At 42.0% G+C, this 24,734-nt stretch overlaps 1 protein-coding gene across 4 annotated transcripts in view; it reads right to left on the bottom strand.

The window, feature by feature from the left end:
• ATAT1 (alpha tubulin acetyltransferase 1) overlaps positions 1–24,734 on the bottom strand; it is a 46,346-nt gene that overhangs the window by 6,327 nt on the left and 15,285 nt on the right. For 2 of the 4 annotated variants that reach the window (XM_042447346.1, XM_042447347.1), the window contains exons 7-10: positions 19,419–19,464; positions 18,006–18,077; positions 15,543–15,762; positions 1,469–1,566 (exon numbers count right to left, since the gene is read on the bottom strand). In XM_042447346.1, the coding sequence (XP_042303280.1) occupies positions 1,469–1,566; positions 15,543–15,762; positions 18,006–18,077; positions 19,419–19,464 (436 nt within the window). The other 2 variants (XM_042447348.1, XM_042447349.1) reach the window with 2 other exon arrangements.

The following is a 24,734-nucleotide window of genomic DNA, read 5'->3' as shown; positions in this document are numbered from 1 at the left end:
GCATATCTGCTTGCCTCTGTTCTAAGAACTACGATTCCAAGAGCTATTTAGCAAGATTTATTTGTACCCATCTCTTGGGATTAGGATTGCCAGAGCAGAATCATCCCAAAATCATCCCTGAGGTTTGCCAAAAACTGAAACCTAGGGACAATCCCTGATTATGCTATTAAACATTATATAGTCAGTATAAACTACATATGTTCAAACACACATATATTTTCCTGCTTGGAAGTTAGGGCAGAAGTGGCTCTTTCCGCAAGGTGAAATGAGGGAATTATTCCTTCTCATTTACATTGGGAGATAGGATCAGGATTATTTAATCCAGCGTACTTGCTTCTAGGAGAGCCAGGATGGTGTAGTGGTTTCTGTATCGGACTACAACTCTGGAGACCAGGATTCAGATCCCTTTTCAGCCACAGAAACCCACTGGATGATCTTGGCCAAGTCACATTCTTTCAGTCTCAGAGGAAGTTCAAGGCAACCCCCCCCCCCCCAATAAACAATGATAGGGTCACCTTAGGGTTGCCATAAATTGGAAAGGACTTGAAGGCACACTCCAAGTCCTGCTTCTAAACAGAAGATGGATGAAGAGCAAAATAGAGGGCAAATCAATACAAGAATCGAGAGGGAAAGAGAAAACTAATTAAGTAAATGCATAACCACCTTGGAGAGTCTGTAAATTCAGCAACATATCAGTCCTGCAAACTGTATTAAGGTGCTGCTCTACTTATTAATATAATCCCTTCCTCTTGTCTGGAGGTCATAGCATCAGAGAGTTGGAAGAGACCACCAGGTCCATCCATTCCAACCCCTGCCATGCAGGAACACACAACCAAATCACTCCCAACAGATGCCCATCCAGCCTCTGTTTATAAATCTCCAAAGGTGAAAGGCAGAAAACAAGCTTGCTCAACCCTCAATTTGACATCCCTACAAATATTTAAACATGGCTATCACATCACTTTAACCTTCTCTTCCCCTGGCTAAACATACTCATTTCCTATGCCGCATCTTCAAGTCGCTTCCAACTTATGGTGACCCTAAGGTGAACCTATCGTGGTGTTTTCTTGGCAAGATTTGCTCAAAATAGGTTTGCCATTGCCTTTCCCTCGGGCTGAAAGAGCGTGACTTGCCCAAGGTCACCCAGTTGGTTTCATGGCCAAGCAAGGAGTTGAACCTGATCTCTAGAGTCGTAGTCCAACATTCAAACCACTACGACACCCTGGCTCCTTACACAGTTTTCAGACCTTTCACCATTTTAGTCTGCCCTCTTCTGGACCAACTCCAGTTTGTCCACCAAAATTGGAGAATTTGAACCCTTATATCCTGCCTGGAAATTACCTCAAAAAACTGGAGACTCAAGGCCAGGCCCTCAGAGCTGGTATTTCTACTTGAGATAAAGCTGAGTATGAATTGAGAAAAGGCACATAGGCTCTTTTTACCCCTGAACACCCAAGATTGTACTCACTTCCATTTATCTCAAGATCGTCTGAAACTGTAGCAGTGTTCTCAAAGCGGCTGTAGGAACACTTCTGAGCCATAAGGCTGTCCATTGAAGGATTATTCCTAGAGGATGGGAAGGAAAAGATAAGCAGGGGATGGAAATGATGAGGCAGCAGGAAGCAATGGGTAAGACAGGAGCATCAAGCAGGAATGCAATGGGACAAGGGTGTGCAATAGAGGGAAGGAGGAGGGGATGAAATCAAGATGGCCTCCTCTGCTCAGAAGGACATTTGTTTATTTACGACATTTTTATGCAACCCATCAACAATTAAGTTATCAGAAAGTATATTTGAAAACAGTATCAATATGCTAGAAAACTAAAAAGAAGTCAGCTCGAACCCTGCATAAAATCTGAAGTATGAAAATGATAGTGCAAACCTAGCATAAGACTAGGCTAAAAATGGAGGTTTGGGAAAGCTTTCTTTTTTGAGACTACTCCTAGAATTCCCATTAATTTGGGCACTCTAAGAGCAGCGGTCCAAAAGTGCTACTTAAAATGTGAGTATGTGTGTGCCTTCAAGTCACCTGTCGACTTATGGTGACCCCATTAATTTTATAGGGTTTTCTTGGGCAAGAAATACTCAGAGGTGGTTTTGCCAGGTCCTCCCTCTGAAATATAGCTTACAGCATCTCAATATTATTTGTTGGCAGTCTCCCATTCAAGTACTGCCTAGGGCTGCCCCTGCTTAGCTTCCAGAATCAGATGGGATCTACATGATAACTAGGCACCTAACCTCATTGGGCAGAGGTGCCTAGAGAATGGTTGCAGGTTATAATTTTAAGAACTGAACAAGTGTACACAGGAGGATGCAGCCCTTCATGTAGCCTGGGTTTTTGTCATGCTGGATGGGGGATTCTGGAGGGCTTGTCCAACAGTAACTTTTGAAAGCTGAGGTTTTTATTATTCTCTTGCCATTTACTTGGTTAGACATTCTAGATGATGTTCTTCTATGTTATATGTGTGTTGTTGTTGTTGTTGTGTACCTTCAAGTTGTTTCCAACTTATGGCAACCTTAGGGCAAACCTATCTTGGAAGGTTTCTTCTGAGCAGGCTTGCCATTGCCTTCCCCTGAGGCTGAAAGAGTCTGACTTGCTCAGTGTCACCCAGTGGTTTTCATGGCTGAGTTGGGAATCGAACCCTGCTCTCCAGAGTCATAGTCCAACACTCAAACCACTATGCCACACTGGCTCTACCTTTAATGTATTATTTTTATTGTATTTTTATTTGGATAGGGAGGTCAAGGGTATGAATTTATAGGCCCTAAGCTGAGCAGTGGAGGACAAAGGGGCATGGAGGGATCTCATCCACAGGGTCACCATGAGTCAAAATCAATTTGAGGACAGTTAACAAGAACAAGACACTTTGGAAAAGTTTGTTTGAAAGGTGTAGTAGAAATATTTTGAGTACTATTAGTCCTCGTGCCCTGCTCCACAATGGCTAATGGGAAATGATAAAGATAAATTTAAAATGAGAAAAAAATAACCGCATCTCTCAAAAAAGCCCTTTCCAAGTGTTGTGTCTGAATATAATTCATCAACACAGATAGATGGGATGGGGACACATGTTAAGAGAGCAGTTTTCTTTTGAGTCATTGTGAGAAATTAAAGAGTTGGCCATCAAGCAAAGCTTACTTATTTGGACTGCAACTATCAGAATCTACCAGTCAGCATGGCCACTAGACTTCCCAGCTGGAGATTTTGGGAGATGTAGTCCAAATGAGTAACTACAAAATTTTGATCCTGGGCACAAATTATTTAAAAGTTCATATTCTGAACAGGGAACCATAATAGTCTGGAAGCTACTACTGGCAACAGTCCTGTGATCCCATCTCTTTGGTACTAGAATGAACCGTTCCTAAGAACACCATTCCCTAATGTTTGGGCAAGAAGATTCAGAGTAGGGGTGGGATACATATGACCTTCCAGATTCTCTTGGACTGCAACTCTCAGCTGTCCTAGTCAACATAGACAATGGTAAGGAATGATGGGAGTTGCAGTTCAATTACATCTGAAGGGCCACATGGTTTCCACCACAGGCATTAGATTAAATCTTCTCCATATTTTTTATCACAACCTCTCCAACAAGAGAAACAAGTGATTCTTGCCCAAGGCCATGTGTACATCTGAACCAGGACTTTCCAGTTCTAATGTTAAATTTGAATATAAACACCAAAAAATTTAGATCAGAGCCCAAGAATGTGGGTAGCCCATGATCCTTTTGAGACTGTGTCTATTTAGACAGAGGGGCTCTTTTACACTGGATATGCAGCCAGTAACCCAATACCAATTGCAGACATGTGCCATGGTGATACAATGTCTCAATTTTTTTAGTATTTTATAATTTGGATTTATTATAATAATACATTTTATTTTATTTATTTTATTTTATTGCTGGCTCTCAACTCTTACATTTTACTGCTTCAGTAATTAGGTGAGCTGTATGTTTTGGTTGTGTTTTTATGGACTGTTTGTAATTTTTGTTTGTAAATTGCCTCCCAAGGGAATTTGCCCATCAGCTGGTATATAAATTGCAATATAATATTGATTTATATAAAAAATGTCATGGTGCTGGGTGTTATCAGTACGCTGATGACACCCAAATCTATTTCTCCGTATCTCGTTCGTCGGCCTCGAATTCTGATGGCATCTCTTCTCTCAATGAATGTCTTCAGGCGGTAATGGGCTGGATGAGGAAAAACAGATTGAAACTGAATCCAGACAAGACGGAGGTGCTCATGGTAGCGGCCCCGAAACCAAGAATTGGGTTGCAACCTTCAGTCCTGGATGGGGTCACACTCTCCTCCAGCGACTGTGTTTGCAGTCTGGGGGTGCTCCTTGACTCGTCGCTCCTGATGACAAATCAGGTAAATGCGACGGTCAGGAGTGCCTGTTATCAGCTTCGGCTGATACGCCAGCTGCGCCCTTTTCTGGAAGTAAGGGATCTCGAGACGGTTGTGCACGCGCTGGTAACCTCACGCCTTGACTTCTGTAATGCACTCTACATGGGGCTACCCCTGTGCTTGACTCGGAAATTACAGCTGGTTCAAAACATGGCAGCCAGGCTTGTGTCAGGTACATCTAGGAGGGACCACATTACTCCGGTTTTGAGGTCCCTCCACTGGCTGCCTATCAGCTTCCGGGCCCAGTACAAGGTGTTGGTTATCACCTTTAAAGCCCTAAATGGCTTGGGTCCAAGCTATCTCAGGGACCGCCTTCTCCCGTACAATCCTCCCCGCGCTCTCCGGTCCTCTGGGAAGAACTTACTGCAGCCTTTAAAATCTAGGCTTGCGGCGACCTCCCAGAGGGCGTTCTCTGCTGTTGCCCCCAAACTCTGGAACGACCTGCCAGATGAGATCCGTCAGATAACATCATTAGACAGCTTTAAAAAAGTGGTCAAGACGGATCTCTTCCGGCAGGCCTTTCCAGACTAACCATCCCAGCCCAGGTTCCCTGATTCCCTCATTCCTCCCGTGGCCCCATCTCAGTGATGGTCGAGGATCAACAGAGGGATATCAGGGTTTTAATTGCTGTTTTATGCTTGATGTTGTGTTTTTAATATGTTATACTGTTTAATATTGTCTTAAGGGGGGGAGGGATAAAGTGTTTTTAATTGTTATATTTTATATTTTACTGTTGTCAACCACCCGGATTGGTTTGCCATAGGGCGGTATATAAATAAATATTATTATTATTATTATTAAATATTATTATTATTAAATAAAAATATTATTAAATGTCAGCACAGCCAGGAGACAGAATCACTGTTTTGCATGTACAAGTTCAACATACAGCACCTCCAGTTAAAGTTATGATGATATAACAGGTTGGGAAAGACAGCCTTCCCAAACCTGGCATCACCCATGTATGCTAGACTACAAATCTAATTTTTCCAAACCAAGAAGCAACTGGTCCTTATGGACTAGTATTGATTTAGCACATGCTAGGTTGGGAAGGTCTGAAGAAAAAATGTGGGTCTACAGGAAGCAGTACTGGGTATGTACACAATAGCAGGCTATATCCATGATCTGTATTATGACTCTTCTGGCCCTACTGGACTAACAGGCGCTGCAAGTGCAGGTAGGCTGTAACTCAAAAGCTCTGCTTTCTCCTCCATTGTTTACTGGTTCACACATGCATATTTTAGAGGAAACAGATAAACAAGACTTTATTTAGAAACAGAAGCTATAAGATGTGGAACGCCCAGAAAAAGACAAGACCACTTGATTGAAATTTTTAAAAAATTCCAAACTTTATTGTATTGTAAACAAAAGTTCGTCTTTTTCCATGCCGTACATCAAAAGCTGAAGTCAGTTCAGACTCTTGGGTGCTTTGACAAGGGTGGTACAGAAAGGAATCAATAGGGGCAAACCTCACAGAGGGATGCTGTCAAGTTGCCAGACCAAAGATACAGGAGTGCTGGGAGTTGTCTGCAACTGAGCAGCTTTAATGTCTACTGTGTGCTATCAAATGGTAATGTCCTTAGAGCAAACCCCATGAGTCTAAGAAAACTGTTCTTTAAGGTACTCAACAGAGTTATAACTTGTGTACCAAATTCCCCTGCAAGTGACTTTCACATTTAGATTTCACTTTTCCCAACAGAAACCCCACAGGGACAGTGCACATAATTGGGGATGTTGTAACATTTTAAAATGTCATGCTAGTTGAAACCCCAGTGCTCAGCCAGACAAGGTTTCCAGTACACATGATGAAAACAGTAACCCTTTTGGTCCTCAGCATCTGATGATCAGAGAGATGCTCCTAGGAATTTGGAGGATGCATTGCCAACTAAGTTGTCATTAAGAGGCCCATGTTCTACATCAGATACACAGAACTGTTAACTACCTAGATATTTTGGATTTCAGTTCAGAAGATGGTCAATAGCATGGTCAATGGGAAGGAATTGTGGGAACTGAGGTCCAAACTATCTGGAGGATAGGGTGAGCAGAAGGTATATTGGGATCTACAGCAGGGGTGAGGGGCAAAGACCAATTTGTACCTTTGCACCTTTCCATAACTGTATATCCCTGCATACCTGCGATGAGATAATGACACTTCTGGCTGCCATTATCTGTCATAAATAAATATATAGAACCAGCCAGGAAAAAAAGGAGAAATGGGAAGGAGTTCTATGGAAAGCCAACTGCCATGTCCACATGTATTTGGGATAGGTTTTGGTTTAAAAATCACCTGTAAGTCCTACATGAATCCAGTTTTTAAAATGGTGTACATTTCATGGGCTTTAGGGGGGCAGCATAAGCATTTCGGGAGCAACACATTCCCCACTACTGATCTACAGGCTCTCCTCTAGCTAACTTGTGGTAAATCAGCAAATGTTTCATGCTTCAGATTTCTGAGCATTAACACTAACTCTATTCCCCATATACCCACCCTAAATTAGGTTGTTAAAATGGTAGAAACTGGGGATGGGTTGGTGTGTGAAAGAACTGGGGTTCAAAATTAAAAGGCACTCTATACTTTAGTCCTGTGTGTGATCTTCCCTTCTTCCCCCTTCCAATTCTGTATCTCACTTCACTTCAGAAAGCTCCACTTCATTTCAAATCCAAATGGCCTGAACTCTTTACTACTCTACATTCATATATAATTCTCATGAAACTTTGTATCATTTAGGTGCCTGGTCTGAGGTGCCCGAGGAAGGATGCATTACAGATGGATTGATTCAACCAAGAAAGCCATAGCCATGCATTTGCAAGACCTGACCAGGACTGTTAATGACAGGGGCTGTTGGAGATCACTCATTCATTGGGTTACCACAATTTAAGGCTAATTTGATGGCAAATAACAGAACAAGGAACTTTGCCACTGGGATTTTTTTTTAAAGTCAAGCCATGATGGGACAAAAAAAAAGTAATAACTCTCATGCAGTTTTCAGCAACCTGTAGCAAATGCAACATGCGCATTGTCAGTAGGGGCTCTTTCAAATTACACATTATAGCACTATGGTTCCACTTTAACATCTCAGGTGGAGAGCTCAATGGTTCACCAGACTAGAAATTCCAGGTCATCAAAAGATGGTGCTATGCCAATTAATGAGGAATTATAGTGCTGTAACTGTGTAGTGTGAAAGCTTTGTCCAATTTGGAGCAACAGGAGTTTCATCACAGTGGAGAAATACTGATGGGTGGGGGGGACAGTACGAGAAGCATATCTTATATATTGACTCTAGCCCTTAATATATGGGGATTTCAGTGGGCTAAACAATATACCACAACTCCTTCAATGCAAGTTGTTAAGAGGGTTTTTTAAATACTGGAGTATGATGGTTAAATAAGAATTAGGACAAATTCATAGAGCACAGGGCTGGTATCAGCTATCATGAATTAACTCTTAAAATGTTTCAAGCATACCTCCTGAATTCCAGGTCAGAGGACAAACAGGAGTTGGAAAATCTGTCATCCTCATAATGTGCTTGTGAATTTTCTGGGGACAACCAGGCAGCCATTGTTCTACAAAAGGGTTAAGAGTCCAGAGCCGGAAAGCAGTTCCTATGTACCAAAGTGGGGGGAAGTCATCTAAGCCAAATGGTCATAGTTAAAGTTGTGGCCTTGCTGCCTCAGGGCACAATCATAGGATAGCTGGCTAAACACTTATGACCTATTTGTGGGTCACAGAAAAACAGGCCCCATTGTCACATGATACAACTGGCATTTGTCAGCATGAGCGGAGCCATAGAAGACCCCATATTGGCACACTAAATGGATAGTGCTTCAGTCATGACAGCTTTCAATGCCTGTACTTTCCCGTTTGTGTTTTTAATACAGTAATGGCAGTTATGTCTTGGGCACAAAATAAATGAGTTGAATCCATTTATAATAAACAATAGTGCATATTCCACAGTTCTGTGATTCTGTCACACAAACAGAGAAAAATGAGCTTTGAAATTAGCAGCCCGAGACTGTAAATGTTCATTAAACAAGTAACAAGGAAAATGTTTGGCTTTTATAAGAAGATAGCATAGAGACAGTATAATAATTTACAGGCATACCTCAGTTAACAAAGCCTCTAAGAAAGCAGCTCCCTTTTACAAAGTCTCTTTATGTCCACACATCTCCCCTTTTCTTCCTCACCCTCTGCCTAAGGGGAAATTTTTTAGCAGCACCAGTATCAGGAGAATGGTGAAAAGGGGCTGAAGAAACACAGACTTTCTGTGTCGGGCTGCAGCAGCATGCTTGCAATAAACTGTGCAATAAAGCTTGGGATGAGAAAGAGTGGAATTCTACTCTAGCCATTCATACCTACTGTGCCTTCAATAAGTAAACATCAGCTGCCTTACTGAGCCTGTGCAAGCAGTAAAACAGAGAGTAAAGGAGAAACCAGATACGCTTGCCTCACCATCTGGATACTCCAATATATTAAAAAGCACAGATTTATAAATCTGACCACCATAATGGAAATCATAAGAAAAGAGGAGTCTGGTGAAAAAAAGACTTCCCTGGATAGATTTTGGAAGAAGTCTTTAGGTGATCTCTAGAATGTTTAAAAAAATTATTTTGTTTACTTATGTAGGGCTTCCTTCACCTGTTTGTTTGATTTCATAAGTACATACTGTTCATTTTCAATAAAACGTTTCCTGAAATGTATTGAACTGCTCTTCTTTATTGTACTGCAGGAACGTATCCCTATTCTCTCCATGGTATTTCTACCTCAAGTACCAAATTTTCTGTTAAAAAGTAATGCCCAGGAACACATCAACTTTGTTACCTGAGGTATACCTGGATTTCTGTTTATCCACAGGTCATCACAATAAAGCTGATCAATAAAATATGAGTAGCAAGTCAAACTAAGCAATTATTTTTCAGGCTTCAAATCCAATTATTTTGTTCAGGTTACAAAACTTTACCTGGTGAAATTTCAGAAACCAGGGGGAGTTTGTATACTGTATATACTCGACTGTAAGTCGACCTCATGTATAAGTCAAGGGTAGGTTCTGAAGCCAAAATTATGTATTTTGATATGACCCATGGATAAGTTGAGGGTAAAACTAAGGGGCATGTAACAAAGGATCTAAAGGATGAAGCAAAGAAAACAATGCCAGAAAATTTACAAAATTCCAGCAGGCATAACTGTTTTTACTCACACTAAAGGCTGGATGGATAAGAGAGTAGAGGAGGGTCAGTTCTTCAGGACAGATTACACTCTTGTCTTTCACCACGGGATGGTTCCTTTTTTAAATAAGAGTTAAAGTACAGTACTTACATTGACCCATGGATAAGCCGACTCAGGGTTTTTGGGGTCAATTTTTTGATTAACATTTCTAGACTTATACATGAGTATATACAATTCCCCTAAATATAAGTCATTACTACATTTTCATCCTATCTTTTTCTCTGGAGGCTCACAAAGGCAAATGATATGGCATACCCTTTCCCCTCAACCCTGTGAGGTAGGTCTACTGAGAGAGTGATTAGCCCAAAGTCACCCTATTAACTTTATTGTTGTTGTTTATTGTTGTGTGCCTTCAAGTCATTTCTGACTTATGGCAAGTCTATCATGGGGTATTCTTGGCAAGATTCTTCAGAGGGGGTTTGCCACTGCTCTCTCTGAGGCCGAGATAGTGCGACTTGCCCAAGGCTACCCACTCAGTTTACATGGCTGAGCCGGGATTTGAACCCTGGTCTTCAGAGTCATAGTCCAATGCTCACACCACCGCACCACGCTGGTGCTTCTGAACTTTATTGGCTAAGTGGAAATCTGAACCTAGCTCTTCCTAGTTTCTTTCTAACCACTCGGATTCCCAGTGATTGGGCGGTATATAAATAAATCCTATAGTAACAGTCCATCCATTCTAGCCCAAAGGATTCTTAGTCCTGATTTCAGTACAACTACCAGTTAGTAAGTATCTAAAAAAAAAGCTAAGCAACTTCGTATGCACATGGTTAGATAAGCTGCTGCTTTTCCTGGCACAGAATTTGGGTTACCTGGCACACATCTTATTCTTCCCCCTTCCCAGCTCTGAATCTACATACATTTCCTTATCTATCATAAAAAGTCTCTATCAGGCATATCCAATTCCCAATATCTTTCTTTTCCTTGTAACCAATTTCAGCTTCAAGGCACACAAGTCCTGACTTTCATTCTTGGCTTCCAACTTCTGATTTCTTCTTCTTTATTCTCTGAAACCATCAATTTTCCATGTGGAACTGGAAAATAAAGCTCCTAATTTCTGCTTCTCAAGCTGAGGTAAACCATTCAATTAGAGCTTGGAAATGTTACCTTTCCTTTCTAGACAACTTTTTAAGGTAATAATGGCCACACTAGCTAGAATACTATGGAAGGTGTAGTCCCAGAAAAGTAAGCTCTTGACCAAGCTCTGTAATTTATATTGCCTTATAAAGGCTTCCCCTGCTTTGCGAGCATGGAGGCAACTGATGTATTTATTAAAATCACCAGAACCGTATCTGTTTAAACCACAAAGCAAATACGCAAGACAGTCTTACGGGCTACAAGTGCCCCACTCCAAATGAGCAAAAAACATATTCGAGACAGAACAACATCTCAAAATACCACAGACACAACTGACTGCCATAAAGCAGGCAAAGATAAGAAAATGGAGCAAGGCTGGATCTGCTGAGAAGGGTGAGATGCTTCAATACCCTTGCATGATTTCCATTCATTTGGGGGAGCTAAAACACTGAATTACAGTGGGCTTTATTTACATGTAGTTCCCTTTCTCTGGATGCTTGACCTGAGCCCCACAGCTGCTGGTAAGGCTTGTTTTGTTTTTGTTTTTCTAATACGGAGAGTAGAAAATCAAACTGCTACAGTATTAGTATTCTCTGTGACTACTTGCGGACTGGGGAGAATCCACTCCACAGCCAAATGGACAACTTAAACCACATTGAACTTGATGTCTGGCTCTTCTCACTTTTCTTTCACAAATTTCTTTAGACATTAACTGTGAGTGTGGTACAAGAATCCCTAAAGCACCTAATGCAGGTGGGGCAGTTGGTGAGCTGAGTTGTTTTAGGAGGATGTCTCTTCTCATGCTCTTTATTTGGGGGAAACGACTCTCCCCATGGAAGCATGATACCCCTTTCCAGAGGGGCCTGTTTTGGAAAGGCAGAGCTCACATTCTCTGTGCTACAACATGTTGATGTGGAAGGTCCCAGGCACATTCCATAGCATCTCTACTTAAACTATCTCAGGCGGCAAGGCTATAAAACTCCCCATTTCTTTCCAAGGCTCTGGAGAGATTTGGCCAAAGTAAACAGCAAACCGTGTTTATACTCACCAATCATCTGACATGGTATGGGCCAGCTCTATTCCTTCCCCCTTCATTTATATTAACTTAAGCACAATGTTAATTGAAAATATACCTCAGTCACTCCTAGCAAGGATGAAAGGTGTCCAGAAAGAGGCAAGGTGCATAACAGAGCTGGGGGTGGTATTGTTTCAAAGTCAAGGAGGGGGCAAAAAGGATGGCTGTGGGGTTTCACTGAGCTCTCTAGCTTCCCATCCCTTGTCCAGCTTTTCAAATAAGACCACAAAAAGGTGCTAAGCTATCCACATATTCATGTTACTAATTCTTCTAGCTTGCCCCCATTTCCAAATTAGAGATTCAAAGCAAACTGACAGCCCAGAAGAGAACAAACCAACTCTGTTCCATTTCACAAAAAGCTTTGCCTGGCTGCCTGAAGACAATTATTTTGTATGTAATCATCGACAACATGTACCAAACACAATAAAGAATTTTGTGGCACTTTCAAGGCTAAATAAATATATGTAGGGCCACAAGCATTAACAGATGAGAGTCCATTTAGTCAGAACGATAATGATAATCGAAGAGATTTCTGCTGACTAAACAAACATTGAAGAGAAATACCATGGGTTTTACAAATGAAGTTCCCAGACAGCAGGTCTGACCTGGGGCACTTCTAAAGAGGCAAATTCACTACAAAATCTATTTATCAGAGAAACAGCAAAAACTCTATGTGCCACAGGCATCAATGCCTCTTCCCTATCACCACTAACTCTGAAATAAAAGCACCATCTGTCTTCAATCAAAGGGGGGGGGGATCATAGATAGGCAAGAAGGCAAAATTGTGCCTCCCTCAGACAGCAATATAAGTATAATAACTAAATAACATGATAGTTACTTTTAATGGTACTGTAAAATTTGCTACCTCTGGTTGATTGCTTAACCTTGCCAAACAGCAGACCACATCTTACCAGACCAACAACTTTTTAAAAGTCTTCAAGGATTGCAGTAATTTATATGAGGCCTCTGTCCATTGTCTTCTTTGGATCCATGGCTAGTCACTGACAAGAGCCCAAGGCAGGTCTATTTGGCAATAGGTTGCAGTTCCCAGTGTTTGTAATACACTGTATTTTGTATTTTATCTCAAAATACCTATATTTTCCACCTGTAAACTCTGTTCACTTTGGAACTAAAGCACAACATAATAAACACTTTGAAATATTTTTTTAGCCAAGCAGGAGGATCTGCTCTTCTAAAATGCAGGCAAGTTCACTTTCTTAAGGGTGTTTAGGAATTATGGCATAAAAAAGAGAAAGACCAAAAAACCCTCACACTCCCACTATATAAATAAGCCCACATCCTTAGAGAGTCTACCCATAAAATATTATAAAAAAGAAGGGGATGAGGAAATTGGATGTAAAACCAAATTTTGCTTCTAGAAAGAACTCAAGACACAAGTGGAGGCCCAACAGTTGGTGAGACACAGCAGAGACCGGCGATCAATGGCTGTTTTCAGAGCGATTCAGAGAGCTGGTGGTGAGAGATGGAGGGAAAGAGAAGAACAGAAGGGGTGGGTAGGTATTAAAAAGAAAAAAGAAAGAAAGAGACAGGTTAGATCCTAGATGGACTGAAGGAAAAGCACCAATCAAATTACAAGTTCTAGATGATACTGATCTTCTGTGTTCAGTCAGGCTGAAAAAAAGCTACTCTGAAAATTTTTTGCCATACCATTGATAACAGTGGTTGAAAACAGTTCTCATTTTATAGTGACAGAATATACAGAGGGAGGCATCCCAAAGCAAAACAACTGAGGGCTAGAGCCAACATTGCTAACTAAGAAATGAGAAATGCTGGAGCAAAATTAAGGGAATGCTAAATTGGTATGAATTGATTTTTGATGAGTTTTGGAATGACATTTCTATGAGTTTCTTATGATTTTCATGAATTATGAGAAAAAAGGCCAATTTAGTAAAGCAGTCTTCCGCTATGTGTGATTATAATGCCTCATATGAGAACAGCCCACCAAATGCAGGTCCTGAGAGAGCCATTTGCAATATGCCCAGGAGACAAGGTGAAGAGCAGCTGCCTCCAGAAATAAAAAGCATGCATGAACAGCATGCAAGAGCAAAAAGGTGACAGCAAGTAAGCATATCTCACTAGTTAAAAGTTAAAAAGGCACAGATTTGGGGGGGGAAAGTATTAAAAAGTGTGGATGCATTTTGGAAGAAGCCTTCAGGTAATCTCCAGAAGGTTCAAAATGTAAGGTTCATTTCACATGTGTGTATTGTTAGTTTTGAATTAAAATATGTGAATTGCCCTTCTTTTGTGGTGCAAGAACTTGTCCCTATCCTTTCCTTATTTCCTTATTATTTCTGCCTCTGGTCCAAAAAATTCTGTTAAAAAAGTAATGCACAGGGACACATCTACTCTCTTCCTTTATATGGTGAATATGGGCTTTGGGAACATGTGTTATCTGCCTAACATTCAGCCCAGCCTAAAAACAGCATATGGTCTTCAGAACTTTTATTGACCCCTTACAATCTGAAGAAATAGCTTTTGATTTTAAAGGATGCATATCTTGCACTTCTATCCTGAGTACATACTGGTGCAAAGGATACTATTTTACCAATTCCAGTGTTCCTCTTTGACTAGAGAAATTGCCTCTCTCTTAGAACATGTTCTATTAATGATACTGCATTTCTGCAATTAGCCACACAAACACATGGTGCTGTTGATTAGCATACGTAAAAGAGCCACACTTGTCTTTAACAAAGGGATGAAAATCTTTATTATGACAAAACACAAAGAGGAGATCACATTAACAAAAGCTGAGTTAGAGCAGATGCTGTTTAGCACTAAGATGAAAAGCCAAGAAGTTTATGAAGTGAGGTTTGGGGAGGGATTTGAAGAAAAAGAGGTGGTGCAAGGGAACATTTCTGAGAGCAAACTAGACATCAGGAAACAGAATTTAAGGGTTAGGAATGTAGAATGGGAAGAACAAAGATCATGCTGCAGGGATGTTAGGCTTCTAAGATAGACTTACCAGAAATAAGCCCACTAGAGTCCAATGGGCCACTTGATTTTCAAAGTCTATTATTTAGCCCTGGCTGGAACTACACTGGGGTTCATGAGACTGGTAACTTAACCCTTAGTTAGATGAGGTGCCACAGCCACCACCTAGCCTTGTAAGTTCTGGTATGCTAGGAAGTAGCTATGTTGCATTCCAGATACTCAGATGTCCTGCGTTTTGCAAATTTGCAGAAAAAGCCCAGAACATTCTATTAAGAGCAGAGGTCAGCTTTCTAAAAATTTCAGTTACCTGCATTGTTTTACTTTCTCTCATCTGTTCCAAGCAAGATTCTAGATCTTTGGGTGTAAAGATATGCTTAACAATGGCTGTCAAAGTGTCAGAAGACAGAAGTCAAGTGCTGAATATCATTTTCAATGATTTACCAGAAAGGAGGATTAAGTGCCTAATGTAGCTCGTCCTTCACATTTGACTAACATTTGACATAATTTTAAATGTAATTTTAAAATGAGTCAAGCTATGCAAATGGACTCATTTTGTGTCATTTTCAGAGGCTGCAGAATTCAGCTTTTTGTGTGCAGAACCTGGGTGCCTGGATGTAGAATTTTAGATTAAGCACCAGATTAATTCAGAAGAACCTCAGACCCCAAAGTTCTTTGGAAACCAAATTCCAGCTGGTGTCCTGATTCTGTGATCCTTAAAGAATAAATACTTCGCAGACTGGACAAACAAACACACAGCATTCTCTCCCAGCTACTACAGGGTTCTGAAACATTCCCACATCCCTCTCCATACCTGGTTCTCCGCCTCTGTGAAAGTGGGTCACCAGACTCCCCATTCATCAGATGCTGGGCAGTTGAGTGTGGAGGGCAGAGGCGCAGGTTCTTTAGCAGCTCCTGCTCATTGAGAAAAGGCTTGAGGCAGCCCCGTACTGGGGAGTTTCCCACACTGCTGGAGCGGATCAGTGAGCGAGACTGGTTGAAGGGCCACGGTGGTTCAACTTCTTCTTTCAGGACTATTTGGGGGGGGGGGGGGGGAGAGAACAAAGCAATGTAACAACAACAAGAAACCCCAAGAAAAAGGCAGAAGTAGACGATCAGTCCCCCAGTTCCTTGAGCCCAGTGCTCTTCAAGTACACTGGACCATCATTCCCAACCAGCCCAGTCATTATGCTGGCTGGATATCATGGGAACAATACTCTGACACTGCAGAATTAATGCAGGTCAACACCACTGGCTCAATGCTATGGTATCTTGGGATTTGTAGTTTTTAGTAAAAAGAGCTCTCTAAGAGAAGACTAAACATCTCACAAAACCACAAACCCCAGAATTTTATAGAACTGAGCTTAAAGAGGTATCAAACAGCATTATTTCTGCACTGTAAATGCAGCCTAGAAGACAGAACATTGTAGTAAACCTGTCTTGGGCAGATTTAAGATACATTTTAGGGAGAGGTTGATTAGTTTTATTTAAATGCAAGTAATTTAGATCCTTTAGAATCCAAAGCAGAATCATCATTTTTTTAAAAAACTTTTGATTTGCTTGCTGACAAGCCAGGGATATGAAAGAATACAGGCAAATCTCAATTTGCATTGGATCAATTTACAGTATTGCAAATTTATAACATTTTCCCAGAAATAACTAAATGAACGAAAGCTCTCTCACCATGCCTGTACAGTTGCGCAAGGCAGCAGAGGTGGGAGAACAAGAAGGTTGAAGTGAGAGAGTGAGGCACTCTGGAGTTATGAGCAGTAAAAAATGGTGACTGGATTGGTCTACTTTTACCTGTCTGAGCTAGGGAAGTGGGGTGTGGAAAACTGCAACCACAGTGTTGGCTTTGTTGGAAGGAAGGGGTTTGTTTGCCTTCTTAGAAGGGGAAGTGTGAGGGGGAGGAAGAAACATGAATGCCGAAGCCATGATTCCTAAGGTGGGGATGAGCAATTGGAATCTGCTTTCTTGTCTTGATGAAGAGAGACAATTGCTTTCTGTCTATGTGCTTAACAGCATTATCATCTAATGGTAAGCCAACTCACCCCAACCAAGCACCCCTGGAATCAGCAGTTGCTGCCTCTTCTAGACCCAATTAAGAACATCTACTTATTTCTCTAGATTGGAAAAGTAAGATCTGATATTTCATGCTTTAGCACTCCTTAAAACTTCTGGTGGGTTGAGTAAAATTGTTGGCTACGTCAGCTCTGCCGGAATGCATCCCCTGGTCCACAATGATTGCTGATGAAACCAGCCCCCCCATATTTACGTGAGTCTCCATTTACACGGCAAGTCCAAGAAAGCAACTCTGATGTAAACTGAGACCTCTCTACTGCCCAGATCTTTCTTGGCTTTGCCAATTCTACTATGGAGACACATCTTTCCCAACTTCCTAGGAGCAATTTCAGATTGGCACATTCTAAAGATGGCAGTGACACCCAGAATCCTGTACCTTACTTCATAATAAGGACTCTTTTCTTCTTGCAGAAAATTCCAACTTAGAACCTCCAAATTTAGATGAACTGCTGAGTCAAAGGCATAGAATTTACACCCAAATTGCATATTCTCTAACTGCCCTGATTTGAAAGGGACCATCCCAATTAACCCTCTGCTGTCCCACTTTTTCAGTTGCTTTGAAAATGTCCTAGTTTCATTCTCCTCCTTTCACTTTCCAACTTTGTCCTCAGTTTATTTCCAACTGCTGCAAACTGAGTTTAAAGTTCAAAAGTAGTTTTTACTCAATTAGCTCAGCAGGGAGAGAGGAGAAAAGAGGGTAGAATCTTGTCCTCACCAGTTAGATGAGGCAAAAGCAAATGGCTGAAGCATCTTCTAGTTTGTGTGTTCTTCCTAATTAATTTTATCATCTTCTATATTGCTTGGCCATGTATGTCCCAGTTTTCATCTGTTAAATGCTGGTGCATATGAAACTGGTATTACTCATATTCTCCAGTTTGTTTGTTTTTAAACACCCATATGCCCTTCATCCCACATGGGGCCAAGTCACCTAAATGGAACAATATCACAGTACCAGGAAAATATATTTTCCATTTTCTTCTCCCTTATGAAACTACACTACCTACACAACCCAAGTAGATTAGAATGGATGCCAAACTGGGACTTGCTATCTCTCCCCATCAGGAAAATGGCACTGTTTCTCCAACTTTGTAACAACATTTTCTGCTCCATCTAGACACCGATTCACCAAGTTCATTCCCTAAGGAAACTGTTCAAACTTATTTCCCAATACAGAAATCATGCATAGATATCTTACACTCCCGGTCTGATAGGGAATATGGTTTGATCTCCCCCTCATGACGTTTTGGAGGCAACTTTTTCATAGGAGCTGTGGGGAGAAAGTAAGATAAGTTCTTAAAGGGGGGGAAAGTCTCCAGAAATATTAGCCATTTTTAAGAATTGGCATTTTTAAGAACGTACGTTTTTCTAGATGTTTACAAGCTAAATTAAGAAAAATGACAGTTCTAAATTAAATGGATGAATGAAGATAAATGAGATAACTGATCTAGAAGTCAAGAATATGATTTCATGAATAATAAGGCATAAACATAAAAACATCAAGGTTTTTAGAAACAGCTGACTCTTTGTTCTTGAAAGACTACAATGAACATGGCTAGTCTATTCAACAATTTCCAAAATCAATACTACAAATATATTGTTAGACAAAAAAGCTTCACTAGTCAAGTATGTTTAAGTAGTATAATGTCACACCATTTCCAGCCACCTGACAGATGCCAAATAACAGTCATTTTAGGTGTGGAGGGTGAGCCCTGGTTAGTCAGCCAGCAAGTATCAGGAGCTGTAGGCTAGATTTTAGAGGAAGGAACTGGCAAAGCCACTTCCAAGTAATCCTTGCCTAAGAAAACCCTATGAAATTTATGGGGTCACAAAAAGTCACACGTACACACATGTACACAAACAGACATACTTATTCTACAGTGACTTATTTGTTGTTATGTGCCTTCAAGTTGACTCCAACCTCTGGCAAAGGAATCCATAGTTTTCTTAGCAAGATTTATTCAGAGGTGGTTTCCTATTGCTTTCCTCATAGATAGAAAGAATGAAACTAGCCCACAGGAAGTGGGTTTCATGGTTCAGTGTGGATTCAATTACTACTCTCTCAAAGTTCCAATCCAACACCCAAATCACTACCCCACAACCTATACTGAAATTACTGAATTCTAAAAAAGAAGTAAGACCATGGTGGTGGTGGGCATAATTCTTATTGTAACAATAAGAAAAAAAAACAAGAATAAAAGTCTAAATAATATGGTCTCTGTAAATTTGTTTCGATGTTTCCAGACATTTAACAATTGCTGTCATCAGGACATTCACACACCCATTGCTATTAACATGTTCACAATGAGCATGTCTTTAAGGTTTAAAACAAAAAAGGAGGTGCTGTGTTGTTCCATGGGACAACAGTTCACTTCTTAAACCTCAACTTTTATTATTTAGATAACGAGAAAATGCAAGTGTTTGCTGTCTTATCTGAGCAAGGGTGGAAAAATTGCAGCCGTCAAGATGTTTTCAGACTTTATCTCCAAGAATTCCTCACTACTGTAGCCTACAGCCAATGGGAGTTGATGTTGATTGGGAGGGCTGTATCCAATACAAAATTACACAAATGTATATAATCTGGTAGGGAGCATTCATGGCACTGACTCACCACGTTGATAATTAAAGAAGCCCTGGAAAACCACAAAGTTGTTCACCTGAAAGAAAGAAAAAATAATTTTCAATAAAAAAACAACCAAAGCAGATATGCTCCATACTACTAATCATTTGTAGAGGCCCCTATATTACAGGCAGCGGCATTTTGCTTTTTTTCCACACCTGGACAAACAAACAACTTCCCAGAGAAAGACTCCAGGTTCAATCCTTGGCATTTACAATTAAAGGACCTGAAGGATAAGGCCTTGTTTGTGGCTCCTGCAAGGCTGTGGAACTTCCTTCCAAGGGAGGCTAGGCTGATCCCCTTCTTGTAGTCCTTCTGCCAACAGACAGACATTTTGTATACAGGAAGATGATAGGCACTCAAAATTCAGAAGATATTCAGTTACTTAGAAGAAGGCACTTTTAAAAGATGGGCATTTTAAATCATTTTAAAATCATTTTTAATTCAATGGTGCTCTAATATTATAATTTATTTTACTGTTTTTGCACAGTGTTATTTCTTGTGTTTTAATTTGTACCTGTTTCTAATCTTGCTGTGAACTGCCTTGAGTCCTAGGTTTGGGAGAAAGTTGGGATCTATGCCAAATAAATAAAATACATCCCTCAAAAAGAGAGCACTTTTGCAATCTAGAGTGGTCATAAGGCAGCTCTTTTAGCCTCTCAAATGGAAACTAAAATTTGACCTATTTAATCTTAGTTTTCATTTCAATTTTAATATTTATTTTGAGCTGCCTCAGGCCTGGATGAGAATGAAGCAGCATATAAGTAAACTGATGTTTGGGGATGATTTTTCCTCTGGTTACATTGCAGATCTTTCTCAATGATAGCTAATGCTGTCTGTGAATGTGTTCTCAACCCTGCTTCCACAAAGCAACATGAGAGGACAAACATAAAGTACAAATGTCTGATTAAAGATATAGCTAGAAAAAGCAACAAATTCCAACAGTTGTCAATTTAAAAAAAAATAAACCCAAAGATCCCAGTATATTTTGATAATAGAATCATAGAATCATAGCTCATCTTTCAGGTAAAAAGGCAAAAGAACACTTATAAGAAAGTCTGTAAACTTTAAAAGATTCCATTGAGATGGTTGAACAAGTCTACAAGGGCTTGCATATGTGCCTTTAAGGTGTCTTACTAAGGCAAAATGCTAACAGAAGACAGAGAGAAGGCAGAATTACTCAACACCTTCTTTGCCTCAGTGTTCTCAGAAAAGGAAAAGGGTGCTCAACGTGAGGAAAATGGAGCAGAGGACAAAATAGGGGAATTTCAGCACAGAATAAGTAAACAGTACAGGAATATTTTGTTAATCTAAATGAATGTAATTCTCCAGGACCAGATGAACTACATCCAAGGGTATTAAAAGAACTGGCAAATGTAATATCGGAGCCATTGGCAATAATCTTTGAGAACTCCTGGAGACCAGGAGAAGTCCCAGCAGAATGGAGGAGGGCAAACGTTGTCCCCATCTTCAAAAAGGGGGGAAAAGAAGATCCCAACAATTATCGTCCAGTTAGTCTGACATCAATACCAGGAAAGATTCTGGAGGAGATCATTAAACAGAGAGTCTATGAACATCTAGAAAGCAATGCCATAATCACAAAAAGTCAACATGGGTTTCAGAGAAAGAAGTCATGCCAGACAAATCTGATATCTTTCTTTGATAAAATTACCAGCTTGGTAGATGAAGGGAATGCTGTGGATATAGTATATCTTATAATAATAATAATAAAAGTTTTATATTTATACCACCCTTCTTGCAATCAGGGCGGTGTACAGCATTATACAAAACATAATACATACAATAAAAAACATTTACAGTTAAAAATCACATTAAAACCAATTCTGGCCAGCTTGCCACTGCTGTCGGGGGGGGGGGGGGGGAAGACTAACTGGAACCTGTATCCGGGAATGCTAATTTGAACAAGAAGGTTTTTAATCCCTTCTTGAACTGGGCTAGGGAGGTGGCCGAGCGGAGCTCTCCGGGCAGCGAATTCCAGAGGGTCGGGGCCGAGGTGGTAAAGGTCCTCCTAGATGTGGAGGCCAATCTTGCCCCTGGGACCCTCAATAGTTGCTGCCCAGATGTTCTGAGTGTGCGGGGCGGATTATATGGGGAGAGGCGGTCCTCAAGGTATCCTGGGCCCAAGCCATTTAGGGCTTTATAGGTTATAACCAACACCTTGTATTGCGCCCGGAAACGAATAGGCAGCCAGTGCAGATCTTTAAGCACTGGTGTTATATGACTGGCCCTGGATATGCCAGTGACCAGTCTGGCTGCCATATTCTGTACCAGTTGTAGCTTCCGGGTTTGGTACTAGAGTTGCCCCATGTAGAGCGCGTTGCAGAAGTCCAATCGAGAGGTTACCAGAGCATGTACTACCGTTTCAAGGTCTCCCTGGCCCAGGTAAGGACGCAGCTGGCGAATCAGCCGAAGCTGATAACAGGTGCTCCTGACCATTGCGTCCACCTGAGATGTAAGGTGGAGCGACGAGTCAAGGAGCACCCCCAGACTGCGTACCGAGTCCTTCACGGGAAGTGTGATCCCGTTCAGGACAGGTGGAACCACCGCCATCCCCAGGCCAGGAGAACCTATCACGAGTACCTCCATTTTCTCTGGATTCAGACTGAGTCGGTTTTCCCTCATCCAGCCCATTACCGACTCCAGGCAGGCCACGAGAGCAGAGACGCCATCCTCAGTCACTGCATCAGTCGGAGACATAGAGAAGACTATTTGGGTGTCATCAGCGTACTGATAACCCCGCGCCCCATGTCTCCGGATGATCTCTCCCAGCGGTTTCATGTAAATGTTGAAAAGCATGGGAGACAGAATGGCTCCTTGAGGGACCCCAGATATGAGGGCCCTTATCGGAGCACACGTCTCCCAGCTGCACCATCTGGAACCTCCCAGAGAGGTAGGATCGGAACCACTGGAGCGCAGTGCCCCCGATTCCCACCTCTGCCAGGCGCTCCAGAAGGATACCATGGTCTATGGTATCGAAAGCCGCTGAGATGTCCAAGAGCACCAACAGGGACACGCTTCCCCTGTCGATGCCCAGACGGAGATCATCGACCAAGGCAACCATGGCCGTCTCAACCCCGTAACCCGCCCGAAAGCCGGTTTGAAATGGGTCCAGATAATCCGTTTCGTCCAAGATCGATTGAAGCTGGATTGCAACCGCCCTCTCGATCACCTTCCCCAAAAATGGCAGTAGCGAAACTAGCCGATAATTATTATGCATCAGGGGGTCGAGGGAGGGCTTTTTTAACAGCGGTTTTACAATGGCCAATTTTAAGCTGGATGGAAATTGCTCGTCCCTCAAGGATGTATTTATAATCCGGTGTAACAATGAAGTTACTACCGGTCCCCCCCTGAGCCGCTAGCCATGAGGGACAGGGATCGAGAGAGCAGGTTGTCTTCCAAATGCTTCTAAGGATCTTGTCCTCATCATCGGTACTAACCAACTCGAACTGATCCAGTTTAATGGAGTCCACGGAGGCTCTGGATACCTCTACCCTAGGTTCTGCCCTAATGCCGGCGTTAAGACCTTCGCTTATCCAAGAGGTTTTATCCGCAAAGAAGTTGTTAAATTGGTCACAGCAGGCCTTAGAAGGTTCAAGGATCTGGTTTGGGGCAGGAGGAGCTCAGTTAGCTCCCTGACTACCCTGAACAACTCTGCTGGACGCGACTCCGCGGACGCGACACAAGCACCATAGAACGAATTCTTAGCTGCTCATATCGCCTCTCCGTAGTCCTCCAAAAGGCGGTCTAGGAGAGCCTTGTCGGCTAAGCGTAGGTGTTTCCGCCAGCGATGCTCTAGCCGTCGCAGAACTCGCTTCCTCGCCCGGAGATCTTCCGTATACCAGGGCTTACGTTTGGAAGCAGGCCTGGGAGGGCGCTTGGGAGCGATCCTGTGTATAGCCCTAGAGAGACCGGTATCCCAGATACCAGTCAGGGCTTCAACAGAGTCGCCGTCATCTCCAACCATGTTCCCCTCTAAGGCTTCTTGGAACCTTCTGGGTTCCATCAGCCTTCGAGGGTGGACCATCCTAATAGGTCCACCACCCCCCGGGGGGATCTGGGTAGGAGCCTTGATTTTTGCCTCTACGAGGAAATGATCCGTCCATGACAAGAGGGAAATATTAGTTATTTCCGCCCACGGATTTTCCGCATCCGTACAAAAGACCAGATCGAGTGTATTACCCGCAAAATGCGTTGGACCCGAGATCAACTGGGACAGGCCCATGGCCGTCATGGTATCCATGAATTCCCGAGCCACACCGGATGGAACATAGTTGGCCGTGAAGGGGATGTTGAAATCACCCAGGACAAGTAGCCTGGGTGTTTCCAACATCAGCTCCGAGACCAACTGTGTCAGCTCGTTAAGGGAGTCTGTTAGCGCACGGGGTGGCCGATACACCTTGATTTCAGTAAGGCCTTTGACAAAGTTCCCCATGACATTCTTGCAAACAAGCTTGTAAAATGTGGGCTAGACAAGGCAACTGTTACATGGATTTGTAATTGGTTGACCGACCGAACCCAAAGGGTGCTCAACAATGGCTCCTTTTCATCCTGGAGACAAGTGACCAGTGGCGTCCCACCGGGCTCTGTCCTGGGCCCAGTGCTATTCAACATCTTTATCAATGACTTGGATGACAGAATTGGAGGCATACTTATCAAATTTGCAGATGACACCAAATTAGGAGGAATAGCTAATACCCCAGAGGACAGGATCAAAATTCAAAAAGACCTGAATAGACTAGAAAGCTGGGCCAAAGCTAACAAAATGAAATTCAACACGGAGAGATGTAAGGTACTGCACTTAGGGCGGAAAAATGAAATGCACAGATATAGGATGGGGGACACCTGGCTGAATGAAACTACATGTGAAAGGGATCTAGGAGTCCAAGTAGACCACAAGTTGAACATGAGTCAACAGTGCGATGCGGCAGCTAAAAAGGCCAATGCAATTTTAGGTTGCATCAATAGAAGTATAGTATCTAGATCAACAGAAGTAATAATGCCACTATATTCTGCTTTGGTCAGGCCCCACCTGGAATACTGTGTCCAGTTTTGGGCCCCACAATTCAAAAAGGACATTGAGAAACTGGAGCGTGTCCAAAGGAGGGCGACTAAAATGGTGAAGGGTCTGGAAACCATGTCCTATGAGGAACGACTTGGGAGCTGGGGATGTTTAGCCTGGAGAAAAGAAGGTTAAAAGGTGATATGATAGCCCTGTTTAAATATTTGAAGGGATGTCATATTGAGGAGGGAGCAAGCTTGTTTTCTGCTGCTTCAGAGACTAGGACC

The sequence above is a fragment of the Sceloporus undulatus genome, chromosome 2 (assembly GCF_019175285.1).
Source record: "Sceloporus undulatus isolate JIND9_A2432 ecotype Alabama chromosome 2, SceUnd_v1.1, whole genome shotgun sequence".
Classification (NCBI taxonomy): Eukaryota; Metazoa; Chordata; class Lepidosauria; order Squamata; family Phrynosomatidae; genus Sceloporus; species Sceloporus undulatus.
Note: the sequence above shows the minus strand (reverse complement) of the source record. Positions and strands in the feature narration are given on the sequence as shown.